This window comes from Gorilla gorilla, chromosome 5, assembly GCF_029281585.2.
Source record: "Gorilla gorilla gorilla isolate KB3781 chromosome 5, NHGRI_mGorGor1-v2.1_pri, whole genome shotgun sequence".
NCBI lineage: Eukaryota > Metazoa > Chordata > Mammalia > Primates > Hominidae > Gorilla > Gorilla gorilla.
This window is the reverse complement of record NC_073229.2, coordinates 184,737,506-184,753,255: the sequence shown is the minus strand read 5'-3', so window position 1 is coordinate 184,753,255 and position 15,750 is coordinate 184,737,506. Positions and strand designations below refer to the sequence as shown.

Genomic DNA, 15,750 nt, shown 5'->3' with positions numbered 1-15,750 from the left:
GAATTCTGAGAGGTTGGAGCAATGTTCCTGGGAGTCATAAGGGGGAGCGAATGCTCCAAGATACACCAAACACGGAATTCTCACCTGCTTTGCCTTTTACTATATTGTTTGCTGACTCCTCCGTAGCTGCCCGACCTCTTCAGATCTCATAGTTCATTCAACCATCTCCCTTTATGCCTTGGGTCCCACTGTTCTTTCAACTCATCCCCCATGCCCTCAGTCCCAGAGCGGCTGCTACCACTAGAGAATGGAGTGAGAGCAGGAGACGAGGTCGTGTCCAGGGACCCATCCTAGAGATACTGCATCCTGCCTGAGAACCAGTTTTCTAGGGCAGCTTTGATAAGTCTTGCAGAAAGAAATATTCTAGACCCACCTGATACAGTGTCTACAGACAGTAATACTATTTTCACGATGGTTTTCCATGGCTAACACAGAGGCTTTTCACTACACTTTGAGTACATAGAGTTGGAAGGCTGGCCTGGAAATGATATCGTCCTGGATGGCATTTTTTCTTTGGAGAACTCTATGTTAGTTCCACTTTGCACAATACTATATAAAGTCCTATAGAGAGAGATCAAGAGGGCTAGACAGATGAAAATACTCTTGTATGTGCATAAACAATTCCACAATACACACGTCAAAATCCGTACCAGGTATTCCAGAGAGATGGATTGGCGAAAGGCTGAAGGAGGATATTCGGATCCCTCCTAGCCCTCATGTATGTATTATTTCTTTGCTTCTAAGAAACATTTGCTACTTAGGTCTTAAAAAAAAACAGTTAAAATCTATTAGATATTACAAATGTGCAGAGAGGATGAGAATTTGAGAGCCATTCATGCTTGTAGCAATTGTATGGTACCTTTAATGGGAATATTTCAAAGGCGCTGGTTATGACTTTGTTACAGCAAAATTGAGAGGTTGCTGGGTGCTGGGTGCCCTGCATATCATCCCACCTGAGAAGGAAGGGCTGACTGAAGTTTCTGTTAGACGTGCTTCTAGCTAAGTGCTCAGGAGTCAACTTGTGTCAGATGTAGAGGGCATAGCAAAATGTCTCAGGAATATTGCCTTGAAGCAAAGGGTCTCAGAGATAAGAAATGTTAATCTGGCTCTCCTTCCTCATAGCTTTATGCATCAGGAGGCTATCTGAAGGTGAGGTGATCACATTAAGAAGACTGTCAGGACCACAAATGACCAAACACTTAGAGTGTTTTCTACAACACACAGTAAGAGTCAATGCAGCCTTTCCACCTTGGAATTCTATCATTCTAACCTCTGATTCCTGAAGTAAAAGTTGTGTTGGCCTTTTCTGTCTTGGCTCACGAGGAAGGAGTATGTACATATCTATGGAGAGTCGAATCTCTTTCTATTTCTACGTCTATTCCAGTGGGTAGAAACACACTCGATCCCAAGCATCAATGATCTGAAAAGATATGAAGTGCCAGAAAGAAAAGGGCAAAGGCAGGAAGGCTGATGAGAGACAGCAAAGAGACAGATGCTGAAAAATAAAAGGGGTGGGTAGATGGACAGAAGCCTGGGTCTGACCAACTCATGGCCAGTCTCTCTGCTCTAAATAGCTACAAAAGACCTGGAAAAACGGTTTCCACATGTTAAACAACAGATGGTAGAGGACTGAGAGAATTGCGAGAAGGAGAACAATGAGATCAACTCCACAGATGCCCTCCCTGGCTTTCTTCTTGGAGACCGTTCCTGCACTGAAGAGCAGGGAGACGGAATCCATGCAGACTGTATCCATCTTGCTGAATGGAGGAGAGATTGGAGTTTGGGATTATTCAGGCAACTAGGATTTTCTAGGACAGCTAAGAATGAGAACGGATTTGTGGGACAAAGGAGCTCTAGGAATACATTTAGAAGTCTCGTCAAGTCATTGGCTAAACATAAAGCTCCTTGTGCACAGAAAAATGTTCCACAAGAGACTAGGGCAAAGGACATCTACTGAGGAACAGCAACTACAAGACAACACTGAGCTCAATAAAGCTGACATAGCACTGGGGCGGTTGGAGTTCTGACCAGCTAGAGGAGAGTGATCACACTGAACATCTTGGGCATTCAGTAGAGACCCCAGAAAAGCCAGACTTTAGGAGTAGAATTAGCATATTCCTGGAATTAAGGCAGCTCCAGAGAAAACCTAGCAAAGCTGAAAAGCAAGTGTCCAAGCATCAAAATGGTGTCCAAGTCAAGTTACTGCCTGCTAGAGAAAAACTCAACCTTCTTTAGAGGTAAACAACAAAACCAAGTGGCTCAACTATGCAATATCAGTAGTGTGAGTCCTAAAATTAAAATCTGCCTACACATTGAAAATCATTTAGTGTGATCCATGACCAGGAGAAACATCAGTCAATACGAATAGGCCCAGGTGACAGAAATGATAAGAATGGCATAAATATTGGGCATATCAGTATGATAACTGAGTTCTAGGATTTAAAAAAACATGGATATGGAACCAAACAGATGTAAAAGCAAGAGGAATTAACAGTATAAAAAAGTCAAATCAAAAATCTAGTGAAAAGGATGTTTAGTTAAATAAAAAATTACTAAATGGCCGCCCTATCCTGTTAGAAGTTTAAGAAGAACAACTAACTGAAAAAAAAAAAATCCATAGAAGCTAAAGAAACAGCTACACACACACACTCTCACAGATACACAACTTATAAACAGACACACACACACACACATCCACAAATACTGTAAGATGAAATCTACCAAGCCTCACAGACATGAAGGAAAATATAAAAAGATTTCCTACATGTGGGAAAGAAGTCACAGAAATAGCGGAATAAGAGATTGGAACAGAAACAAATACTTGAAGCAAGGATGGCTGAAAACCTTCCCAAAATGAGGTACATAAAAATATTACAGATTCAAGGAGCTCAATGGATCAGCAAGAGAATTTGCAAAAAGAAAACTCTGTGATGCACTTTGTTACCTCACAGCTTGTCTGTCAGAAGACAAAGATACAGTATCAAGAAAAATCCCACGAGAAACCAGAGGAAAAAGAGCTGTGTCTGCTAGAGGAACAGTGATACAAATGACTAATGCGTTCTCATCCGAAACATGGCAAGCTGCGTACAAAGGAATATCGTTAAAACAATACACAGGAAAAAGAAGAGATATACTGAGAATGCTACATCAAGCAATAAAATACCTTGAATATCATCAATGTTGTGTAAGTGCATCTTGTGCACTCCCGAAACAAGGAAACCAAAAACTATAAGAATTTGGAATCAGCAGGCTTATGCAACAAAAGATGTAACCCAATGGAAATTAGGTAGAAGAAGAATAGTATGAGAGGAGAACTTTCTGCATCCCACATAATAAAGAAGGCAGCAAATGGCACATAGATGTAAATGCAAAATATTTTCTTGATCAAATTTCTTAATTGACTTAAATGAGCATTAACTACTTGAAGCAAAATGACAGCAATATATTTTAGCACATTTGAAGTAAGAATTTGAAAATGTAGCATAAATCAGATAGGGAATAAAAGGAATTATACCACTGTAAGTTTCTTGCCTTATCTGTGATGGTAAAAAATATTAATAAAAGGTTGAAATATGTGCATTCAAAGAGATATTGCAAATTCTAGAGCAATCCCTAAATTTTGAAGGCTGAAATATATTCTATAACAAGAATACTCCATGTATCCAAGAGGGAAGCCAAGGAAGAAAAAGAAGTCTTTCAACTACTCGGCTCTCAGCACATGCAAATGCTCTGAGAATCAGCTTCCTGGAGTGGACATTCTGTGCTTGAGACTAGCTCACGTGTAGATTTTCTAGAGAGAGTTGTTGGATCCCCATGGCCCATAATACATTTCTTGTCTTTACAGACAGCCTCACGTCATGAATCTCAGAATTCTGAGAGGTTGGAGCAATGTTCCTGGGAGTCATAACAAAAGGCGAATGAATGCTCCAAGATACACCCAGCGCGAGATTCTTGGTTGCTTTGCCTCTTACGCCATTGTTTGCCAATGACTCTGTAGCTGCCAGACCTTTTCAGATCTCATAGTCTATTCAGCCATCTCCCATTATGCCTTGGGTCATACTATTCTTTCAACTCATTCCCCATTCCCTCAGTCCCAGAGTGGCTGCCACCAGTAGAGGATGGACTGAGAGCGGGAGATGAGGTCCTGTCCAGGGATGCATCCTAGAGGTACTGCATCATGTCTGGGAACTAGTTTTCTAGGGCAGCTTTTATAAGTCTTGAAGAAACAGACCTTTTCACTCACCTGATACGGCATCGAGAGACAGTAATACTATTTGCACGATGGTTTTCCATGGGTAACATAGAGGCTTTTCACTACATTTTGAGTACATAGAGTTAGAACGCTGGCCTGGGATTGATATCATCCTGGATGCCATTATTTCATTGAGGAACTCTATGTTAGTTCCACCTTGCACAGTACTGTATGAAGTCCTATAGAGACACATAAAGAGAGCTAGACAGATGAAGGTACTCTTGTGTGTGTATAAGTGATTCCACAATACACACGTCAAAATCTATACCATGTATTCCAGAGAGATGGATTGGTCAAAGATGGAAGGAGGATATTCTCATCCCTTCTAGGCCACATGTATGTATTATTTCAGTGTTTCTAAGAGGTATTTCCTACTTTAGGTCTTTAAAAAAGAAGTTAAAATGTATTACCTATTAGAAATGTGCCGAGTGGATGAGAATTTGAGAGCCATTCATGCTTGTGGCAATCATATGGTACCTCTAATGGGAATATTTCAAAGGCACTGGTTATGACCTTGTTACAGCAAAATGGAGAGGGTGCTGGATGTTCCTGCATATTGTCCCACCTCTTGTAACGTGTATTGTTTTGTGATTTTCAGTGGCTTGATCTCGAACTACTGCAGGAATCCGGATTGTTCGGCAGGCCCTTGGTGTTATACGATGGATCCCAATGTCAGATGGGAGTACTGCAACCTGACATGGTGCTCAGACGATGAAGGGACTGTGTTTGTGCCTCTGACTGTTATCCGAGTTCCAAGCCTAGAAGATTCATTCATACAAGGTAAGAAGTCTGTGGCCAGACATCTCCACGCTTAGACACTAAGAAGAAAAGCCATGGAAACTCCCACTGATGCAGAAGGCTTCATTCTACACAGGTGCTCCAATGTTGGTTGAGGATCTGCCATTTTGGAGGAATCCTCAGTGCAGTGTCTGGGGGAGCCATAGGAGTAATTTCTGGTGCAGCATGAGTGGGCTGTGTCTTTGGATAGGCACAAACCCTCCAGGGTGCTCGACATCACCACTCACTTCATTGTAAAATGAGTTATCTCAGTGTCCAGTCCAAAATTCCTATTGTAACATGCTGTCAGATGTGTGTCTCTTTCCAATGCAGTAAGCTTCTCCAGGGATTTCTTCAAGTAGACAACAGTCAGTGCAATCTTCATCATCGCAGATTCTCAGAAATGTGTGGCTTTCAAGCCCGTGAATCTTGAGAAACTTAACAGGGCTGCATTAATTCCATGTTGCCCTTGCATTATGGAGCAGTACATGAGCTCCCAAGGCTCTATCTTTCAGGCCTTCCTCAGACCTGGGCAAGATTTGCAGGCCTAGGCTTTGAAGTGAGTGATTTCTCAGTGTTCCTGCACCTTTTTCTAATGGAAGTTGGACTTGTGTGGGGTCTGGAGAGAAAGAGTAGGAGACTTCTGCTTTATTGCAATGCAGGATGTGGGGCATGAGAAAATTCCATCTCTCTTCCAATGGGATAAGATTTTGGCCTCCACCCATCCTTATGAAGCAAACTATTTTTGCCTGCAGTCCTAGATGCACAACCGTTTTCTTCCCAATCTGCCAGAATCCAGAAGCTGAAGGCCTTGGCTCTCGTGATCAACAGTCTAGGGAAACGTGCAAGGTTTCCATGTCTGTCCCCACCTCCGCCCTCAGCAGGCAATCACCATCTACAGTCTGCACCGCCAAATGCGTAGCCCTTTATTCTCTCATGCCCCGTGATCCCAATGAGCATTCAGTAGAGATCACTAGAGACCAATTTGCACGTGAGCGCAGTTATCCATGAGAAGCACTCTAAACTGTCGTTTTTCTCTAAGCTTTTACATGAAATATTTCAAAGAACTTACTACATTTCTAGAATGGTAGGAATGTGTTCTATTGGTGTTTGTTTCTTTGTTTTATTTTTCTCGTGTTCATCTGTGTACAAATGAAAAAAAGAGAATGGTCGTAATTCTCCAAGACTTCTTTCTGGTTTGTGTCATAAATGGCTTCAACTGTTTCTCTGTTCTAGGAGATACACAGCTTAATTTTTCCTGTTTTAATTTTAGCACCGACTGAGCCAAGGCCTTCTGTTCAGGAGTGCTACCATGGAAATGGACAGAGTTATCGAGGCACATACTTCACCACCGTCACAGGAAGAACCTGCCAAGCTTGGTCATCTATGACACCACACAAGCATAGTAGGACCCCAGAAAAGTACCCAAATGCGTACGTTTTGTTCTTTACCATAAGAGAAGGAAGGGCTGACTAAAGTTTCTGTTAGAAGAGTCATGCTTCTAGCTAAGTGCTCAGGAGTCAACTTGTGTCAGATGTAGAGGGCATAGCAAAATGTCTCAGGAATATTGCCTTGAAGCAAAGGGTCTCAGAGATAAGAAATGTTAATCTGGCTCTCCTTCCTCATAGCTTTATGCATCAGGAGGCTATCTGAAGGCGAGGTGATCACATTAAGAAGACTGTCAGGACCACAAATGACCAAACACTTAGAGTGTTTTCTACAACACACAGTAAGAGTCAATGCAGCCTTTCCACCTTGGAATTCTACCATTCTAACCTCTGATTCCTGAAGTAAAAGTTGTGTTGGCCTTTTCCGTCTTGGCTCACGAGGAATGAGTATGTGCATATCTATGGAGAGTCGAAGCTTTCTATTTCTACGTCTATTCCAATAGGTAGAAACAAACTCGATCCCAAGCAGCAATGGTCTCAGATATGAGGTGCCAGAAAGAGAAGGGCAAAGGCAGGAAGGCTGATGAGAGACAGCAAAGAGACAGATGCTGAAAAATAAAAGGGGTGGGTAGATGGACAGAAGCCTGGGTCTGACCAACTCATGGCCAGTCTCTCTCCTCTAAGTGGCTACAAAGGACATGGAAAAATGGTTTCCACACATAAAACAACAGATGGTAGAGGACTGAGAGAATTGCGAGAAGGAGTACAATGAGATCAACTCCACAGATGCCCTCTTTGGCTTTCTTCTTGGAGACCGTTCCTGCACTGAAGAGCAGGGAGACGGAACCCATGTGGACTGTATCCATCTTGCTGAATGGAGGAGAGATTGGAGTTTGGGATTTTCCGGTACCTAGGATTTTCTAGGCCAGCTAAGAATGAGAACGGATTTGTGGGGCAAAGGAGCTCTAGGAATACGTATAGAAATCTCCTCAAGTCATCGACTAAATATAAAGTTCCTTGTGCACAGAAAAATGTTCCACAAGAGACTAGGGCAAAGGACATCTACTGAGGAACAGCAACTACAAGGCAACAGTGAGCTCAATAAAGCTGACAGAGCTGAGATAGCACTGGGGGCGGTTGGAGTTCTGACCAGCCAGAGGAGAGTGACCACACTGAACATCTTGGGCATTCAGTAGAGACCCCAGAAAAGCCAGACTTTAGGAGTAGAATTAGTGTATTCCTAGAATTAAGGCAGCTCTAGAGAAAACCTAGCAAGGCTGAAAGGCAAGTGTCCAAGCATCAAAATGGTGTCCAAGTCAAGTTAACTGCCTGCTAGAGAAAAACTCAGCCTTCTTTAGAGGTAAACAACAAAATCAAGTGGCTCAACTGTGCGATATCAGCTGTGTGGGTCCTAAAATTAAAATCTGCCTACACATTGAAAATCATTTAGTGTGATCCATGACCCGGAGAAAAATCAGTCAATACGAATAGGCCCAGGTGACAGAAATGATAAGAATGGCATACATATTGGGCATATCAGTATGATAGCTGAGTTCTAGGATTTAAAAAAACATGGATATGGAACCAAACAAATGTAATATCAAGAGGAAGTAACAGTAAAAAAAAAGTCAAATCAAATTGAAAATCTAGTGAAATGTATGACTTAAATAAAAAATTACTGAATGGCCTCCCTATCCAGTTAAAAGTTAAGAAGAAAAACTAACTGAAAACAAACCCATAGAAGCTAAAGAAACAGCTACACACACACACTCACAGATGCACAAGTTACAGACACACACACACACATCCACAGATACTGTAAAATGAAATCAACCAAGCCTCACAGACATGAAGGAAAATATAAAAGATTTCCTACATGTGGGAAAGATGTCACAGAAATAGAGGAATGAGAGATTGGAACAGAAACAAATACTTGAAGCAAGGATGGCTGAAAACCTTCCCCAAATGAGGTACATAAAAAGATTACAGATTCAAGGAGCTCAATGGATCAGCAAGAGAATTTTCAAAAAAGAAAACTCTATGATGCACTTTGGTACCTCACAGCTTGTCTGTCAGAAGACAAAGATACAGTATCAAGAAAAATCTCATGAGAAACCAGAGGAAAAAGAGCTGTGTCTGCTAGAGGAACAGTGATACAAATGACTAATGCGTTCTCATCCGAAACATGACAAGCTGCATACAAAGGAATATCGTTAAAACAATACACAGGAAAAAGAAGAGATATACTGAGAATGCTACATCAAGCAATAAAATACCTTGAATATCATCAATGTTGTATAAATGCATCTTGTGCACTCCTGAAGCAAGGAAACCCAAAACTATAAGAATTTGGAATCAGCAGGCTTATGTAACAAAAGATGTAACCCAAAGGAAATCAGGTAGAAGAAGAATAGTACAAGAGGGGAACTTTCTGCATCCCACATAATAAAGAAGGCAGCAAATGGCAAATGTAGATGTAAATGCAAAATATTTTCTTGATCAAATTTCTTAATTGACTTAAATGAGCATTAACTACTTGAAGCAAAATGACAGCAATACATATTATTTTAGCGTATTTGAAGTAAAAATTTGAAAACATGGCGTAAATCAGATAGGGAATAAAAGGAATTATACCATTGTAAGTTTCTTGCCTTATCTATGATGGTTAAAAATATTAATAAAATGTTGAAGTATGTGGATTCAGAGAGATATTGCAAATTCTAGAGCAATCCCTAAATTTTGAAGGCTGAAATGTATTCTATAACAAGAAGACTCCTTGTATCCAAAAGACGGAAGCCAAGGAAGAAGAAGAAGTCTTTCAACTGCTTGGCTCTGAGCACATCCAAATGCTCTGAGAATCAGCTTCCTGGAATGGATATTCTGTGCTTGAGACTAGCTCACATGTGTAGATTTTCTAGAGAGAGGTGTTGGATCCCCATGGCCCATAATACATTTCTCATCTTCACAGACAGCCACAGGTCGTGAATGTGAGAATTCTGAGAGGTTGGAGCAATGTTCTTGGGAGTCATAACAAAAGGCAAATGCTCCAAGATACACCCAGTGCGGGATTCTCAGTTGCTTTGCCTCTTAACGCCATTGTTTGCTGACAACTCTGTAGCTGCCTGACCTTTTCAGATCTCATAGTCTATTCAGCCATCTCCCATTATGCCTTGGGTCATACTGTTCTTTCAACTCATTCCCCCATTCCCTCAGTCCCAGAGTGGCTGCCACCAGTAGAGGATGGACTGAGAGCAGGAGATGAGGTCCTGTCCAGGGATGCATCCTAGAGGTACTGCATCATGTCTGGGAACTAGTTTTCTAGGGCAGCTTTTATAAGTCTTGAAGAAACAAACCTTTTTACTCACCTGATACGATATGGACAGGCAGTAATACTATCTGCACGATGGTTTTCCATGGGTAACATAGAGGCTTTTCACTACATTTTGAGTACATAGAGTTAGAACGCTGGCCTGGGATTGATATCATCCTGGATGCCATTATTTCGTTGAGGAACCCTATGTTAGTTCTACCTTGCACAATACTATATGAAGTCCTGTAGAGAGAGAGAAAGAGAGCTAGACAGATCGAGATAATCTTGTATGTGTATAAGTGATTCCGCAATACACATGTCGAAATCTGTACCGTTTATTCCAGAGAGATGGATTGGCCAAAGGTGGAAGGAGGATATTCTGATCCCTTCTAGGCCACATGTATGTATTATTTCAGTGTTTCTAAAAGGAATTTGCTACTTCAGGTCTTAAAAAAAAACAGTTAAAATATATTACCTATTAGAAATGTGCAGAGTGGATGAGAATTTGAGAGCCATTCATGCTTGTGGCAATCATATGGTACCCATAACGGGAATATTTCAAAGGCACTGGTTATGACCTTGTTACAGCAAAATGGAGAGGGTGCTGGATGTTCTTGCATATTGTCCCACCTCTTGTTAACGTGTATTGTTTTGTGATTTTCAGTGGCTTGATCTCCAACTACTGCAGGAATCCGGATTGTTCGGCAGGCCCTTGGTGTTATACAACGGATCCCAAAGTCAGGTGGGAGTACTGCAACCTGACAGGATGCTCGGACAAGAATAGGGCTGTGGCCGCGCCTCTGACTGTTATCCCAGTTCCAAGCCGAGGGGATACTTCCAAGCAAGGTAAGAAGTCTGTGGCCAGACATCAGCACACTTGGACGCTGCGTAGAAAAGCCGTGGAAACTCTTGCTAATGCAGAAGCCTTCCATGCTACACGAGTGCTTGAATTATGGCTGAAGATATGCCATGTTAAAGGAATTTTCAGTGCCGTGTCTGGGGGAGCCAGAGGAGTAATTTTTGGTGCAGCATGAGTGGGCTGCGTCTTTAGGATAGGCACAAACCCTCCAGGGTGCTCGACTTCACCACTCACCTTTTTGTAAAACGGGCTATCTCAGTGTCCAATCCAAAATTCCTATTGTAACATGCTGTCAGATGTGTGACTGTTTTCAAGCCAGTAACTTCTCCAAGGATTTCCTCTAATAGACAGCATTCAATGCAATCTTCAGCATTGTAGATTCCAAGAAATGGGGCTCTCGAGCCTGTGAATCTCGAGAAACCTAGAAGGGCTGCATTAATTACATATCGCCCTTGGTCTATAGAGCAGTACGTGAGCTCCCAGGCTCTATCTTTCAGACCTTCCTCAGTCCTGGGAACGCTCTGCAGCCCTCAGTTTGAAGGGAGTGATTTCTCAGTGTTCTTGCACTTACTTCTGATGAAATTTGTACCTGTGGGGGGTCTGGAGTGAAAGAGTAGTAGACTTCTGCTTTACTGCAATGCAGAATGTTCATCAGACTATGAATAAAGAAAAGAGAATGGACAGGAGGATTTTGTCTCTCCTCCAAGGGGATAAGCTTTTAGCCTTCTCCCATCCTTAATAAGTGAAGTGTTTTTGCCTGCAGTGCTAGACACAGAACCGTTTTCTGCCTGATCACCCAGAAGCGGAAGGGCTTGGCTCTGGTAATCAAGGGTCTAAGGAAACATGCAAAGTTTCCATGTCTGTCCCCACCTCTGACCTCAACAGCCTATCACCACCTAAAGCCTGCACTGCCAAATCCATCACGCTTTGTACTCTCATGCCCCATTGTCTCCATGAACATTCAGTAGAGATCCCTAGAGATGAGCTTGCACGTGAGAGCAGTTTCCCATGAAAAGGACTCTGAACTGTTGTTTTTCTCTAAGCTTTTACGTGAAATATTTAGAAGAACTTACTACATTTCCAGAATGGTAGGAATCTGTTGCTTTTGTGTTTGTTTGTTTTCTCATGTCCATCTGCTTACAAATAAAAAAAAGAGAATGATTGTAATTCTTGAAGACTCATTTCTGGTTTGTGGCATTAATAGCTTCATCTGTTTCCCTGTCCTAGGAAATACTCACCTTGAATTTTTCTGTTTTAATTTCAGCACTGATTGATCCAAGGCCTTCAATGCAGGAGTGCTACCATGGAAATGGACAGAGTTATCGAGGCACATACTTCACCACCGTCACAGGAAGAACCTGCCAAGCTTGGTCATCTATGACACCACACAAGCATAGTAGGACCCCAGAAAAGTACCCAAATGCGTACGTTTTGTTCTTTACCATAAGAGAAGGAAGGGCTGACTAAAGTTTCTGTTAGAAGAGTCATGCTTCTAGCTAAGTGCTCAGGAGTCAACTTGTGTCAGATGTAGAGGGCATAGCAAAATGTCTCAGGAATATTGCCTTGAAGCAAAGGGTCTCAGAGATAAGAAATGTTAATCTGGCTCTCCTTCCTCATAGCTTTATGCATCAGGAGGCTATCTGAAGGCGAGGTGATCACATTAAGAAGACTGTCAGGACCACAAATGACCAAACACTTAGAGTGTTTTCTACAACACACAGTAAGAGTCAATGCAGCCTTTCCACCTTGGAATTCTATCATTCTAACCTCTGATTCCTGAAGTAAAAGTTGTGTTGGCCTTTTCCGTCTTGGCTCACGAGGAATGAGTATGTGCATATCTATGGAGAGTCGAAGCTTTCTATTTCTACGTCTATTCCAATAGGTAGAAACAAACTCGATCCCAAGCAGCAATGGTCTCAGATATGAGGTGCCAGAAAGAGAAGGGCAAAGGCAGGAAGGCTGATGAGAGACAGCAAAGAGACAGATGCTGAAAAATAAAAGGGGTGGGTAGATGGACAGAAGCCTGGGTCTGACCAACTCATGGCCAGTCTCTCTCCTCTAAGTGGCTACAAAGGACATGGAAAAATGGTTTCCACACATAAAACAACAGATGGTAGAGGACTGAGAGAATTGCGAGAAGGAGTACAATGAGATCAACTCCACAGATGCCCTCTTTGGCTTTCTTCTTGGAGACCGTTCCTGCACTGAAGAGCAGGGAGACGGAACCCATGTGGACTGTATCCATCTTGCTGAATGGAGGAGAGATTGGAGTTTGGGATTTTCCGGTACCTAGGATTTTCTAGGCCAGCTAAGAATGAGAACGGATTTGTGGGGCAAAGGAGCTCTAGGAATACGTATAGAAATCTCCTCAAGTCATCGACTAAATATAAAGTTCCTTGTGCACAGAAAAATGTTCCACAAGAGACTAGGGCAAAGGACATCTACTGAGGAACAGCAACTACAAGGCAACAGTGAGCTCAATAAAGCTGACAGAGCTGAGATAGCACTGGGGGCGGTTGGAGTTCTGACCAGCCAGAGGAGAGTGACCACACTGAACATCTTGGGCATTCAGTAGAGACCCCAGAAAAGCCAGACTTTAGGAGTAGAATTAGTGTATTCCTAGAATTAAGGCAGCTCTAGAGAAAACCTAGCAAGGCTGAAAGGCAAGTGTCCAAGCATCAAAATGGTGTCCAAGTCAAGTTAACTGCCTGCTAGAGAAAAACTCAGCCTTCTTTAGAGGTAAACAACAAAATCAAGTGGCTCAACTGTGCGATATCAGCTGTGTGGGTCCTAAAATTAAAATCTGCCTACACATTGAAAATCATTTAGTGTGATCCATGACCCGGAGAAAAATCAGTCAATACGAATAGGCCCAGGTGACAGAAATGATAAGAATGGCATACATATTGGGCATATCAGTATGATAGCTGAGTTCTAGGATTTAAAAAAACATGGATATGGAACCAAACAAATGTAATATCAAGAGGAAGTAACAGTAAAAAAAAGTCAAATCAAATTAAAAATCTAGTGAAATGTATGACTTAAATAAAAAATTACTGAATGGCCTCCCTATCCAGTTAAAAGTTAAGAAGAAAAACTAACTGAAAACAAACCCATAGAAGCTAAAGAAACAGCTACACACACACACTCACAGATGCACAAGTTACAGACACACACACACACATCCACAGATACTGTAAAATGAAATCAACCAAGCCTCACAGACATGAAGGAAAATATAAAAGATTTCCTACATGTGGGAAAGATGTCACAGAAATAGAGGAATGAGAGATTGGAACAGAAACAAATACTTGAAGCAAGGATGGCTGAAAACCTTCCCCAAATGAGGTACATAAAAAGATTACAGATTCAAGGAGCTCAATGGATCAGCAAGAGAATTTTCAAAAAGAAAACTCTATGATGCACTTTGGTACCTCACAGCTTGTCTGTCAGAAGACAAAGATACAGTATCAAGAAAAATCTCATGAGAAACCAGAGGAAAAAGAGCTGTGTCTGCTAGAGGAACAGTGATACAAATGACTAATGCGTTCTCATCCGAAACATGACAAGCTGCATACAAAGGAATATCGTTAAAACAATACACAGGAAAAAGAAGAGATATACTGAGAATGCTACATCAAGCAATAAAATACCTTGAATATCATCAATGTTGTATAAATGCATCTTGTGCACTCCTGAAGCAAGGAAACCCAAAACTATAAGAATTTGGAATCAGCAGGCTTATGTAACAAAAGATGTAACCCAAAGGAAATCAGGTAGAAGAAGAATAGTACAAGAGGGGAACTTTCTGCATCCCACATAATAAAGAAGGCAGCAAATGGCAAATGTAGATGTAAATGCAAAATATTTTCTTGATCAAATTTCTTAATTGACTTAAATGAGCATTAACTACTTGAAGCAAAATGACAGCAATACATATTATTTTAGCGTATTTGAAGTAAAAATTTGAAAACATGGTGTAAATCAGATAGGGAATAAAAGGAATTATACCATTGTAAGTTTCTTGCCTTATCTATGATGGTTAAAAATATTAATAAAATGTTGAAGTATGTGGATTCAGAGAGATATTGCAAATTCTAGAGCAATCCCTAAATTTTGAAGGCTGAAATGTATTCTATAACAAGAAGACTCCTTGTATCCAAAAGACGGAAGCCAAGGAAGAAGAAGAAGTCTTTCAACTGCTTGGCTCTGAGCACATCCAAATGCTCTGAGAATCAGCTTCCTGGAATGGATATTCTGTGCTTGAGACTAGCTCACATGTGTAGATTTTCTAGAGAGAGGTGTTGGATCCCCATGGCCCATAATACATTTCTCATCTTCACAGACAGCCACAGGTCGTGAATGTGAGAATTCTGAGAGGTTGGAGCAATGTTCTTGGGAGTCATAACAAAAGGCAAATGCTCCAAGATACACCCAGTGCGGGATTCTCAGTTGCTTTGCCTCTTAACGCCATTGTTTGCTGACAACTCTGTAGCTGCCTGACCTTTTCAGATCTCATAGTCTATTCAGCCATCTCCCATTATGCCTTGGGTCATACTGTTCTTTCAACTCATTCCCCCATTCCCTCAGTCCCAGAGTGGCTGCCACCAGTAGAGGATGGACTGAGAGCAGGAGATGAGGTCCTGTCCAGGGATGCATCCTAGAGGTACTGCATCATGTCTGGGAACTAGTTTTCTAGGGCAGCTTTTATAAGTCTTGAAGAAACAAACCTTTTTACTCACCTGATACGATATGGACAGGCAGTAATACTATCTGCACGATGGTTTTCCATGGGTAACATAGAGGCTTTTCACTACATTTTGAGTACATAGAGTTAGAACGCTGGCCTGGGATTGATATCATCCTGGATGCCATTATTTCGTTGAGGAACCCTATGTTAGTTCTACCTTGCACAATACTATATGAAGTCCTGTAGAGAGAGAGAAAGAGAGCTAGACAGATCGAGATAATCTTGTATGTGTATAAGTGATTCCGCAATACACATGTCGAAATCTGTACCGTTTATTCCAGAGAGATGGATTGGCCAAAGGTGGAAGGAGGATATTCTGATCCCTTCTAGGCCACATGTATGTATTATTTCAGTGTTTCTAAAAGGAATTTGCTACTTCAGGTCTTAAAAAAAAACAGTTAAAATATATTACCT

The 15,750-nt window shown here is 41.5% G+C and overlaps 1 protein-coding gene and 1 long non-coding RNA gene across 2 annotated transcripts in view; one reads left to right on the top strand and one right to left on the bottom strand.

Moving 5' to 3' along the window:
- The window catches only part of LPA (lipoprotein(a)), a 277,581-nt gene that overhangs the window by 229,229 nt on the left and 32,602 nt on the right, over positions 1-15,750 (top strand). The window contains 4 exon segments of the mRNA XM_063707988.1: positions 4,851-5,032; positions 6,303-6,462; positions 10,392-10,573; positions 11,851-12,010. Coding sequence (XP_063564058.1) covers positions 4,851-5,032; positions 6,303-6,462; positions 10,392-10,573; positions 11,851-12,010 — 684 coding nt within the window.
- On the bottom strand, positions 11,110-15,365 carry LOC134758789 (uncharacterized). The gene is made up of 3 exons (XR_010134411.1): positions 15,329-15,365; positions 11,660-11,722; positions 11,110-11,242 (listed from the first exon to the last, which is right to left on the bottom strand). It is a non-coding gene; the product is annotated as an uncharacterized lncRNA (long non-coding RNA).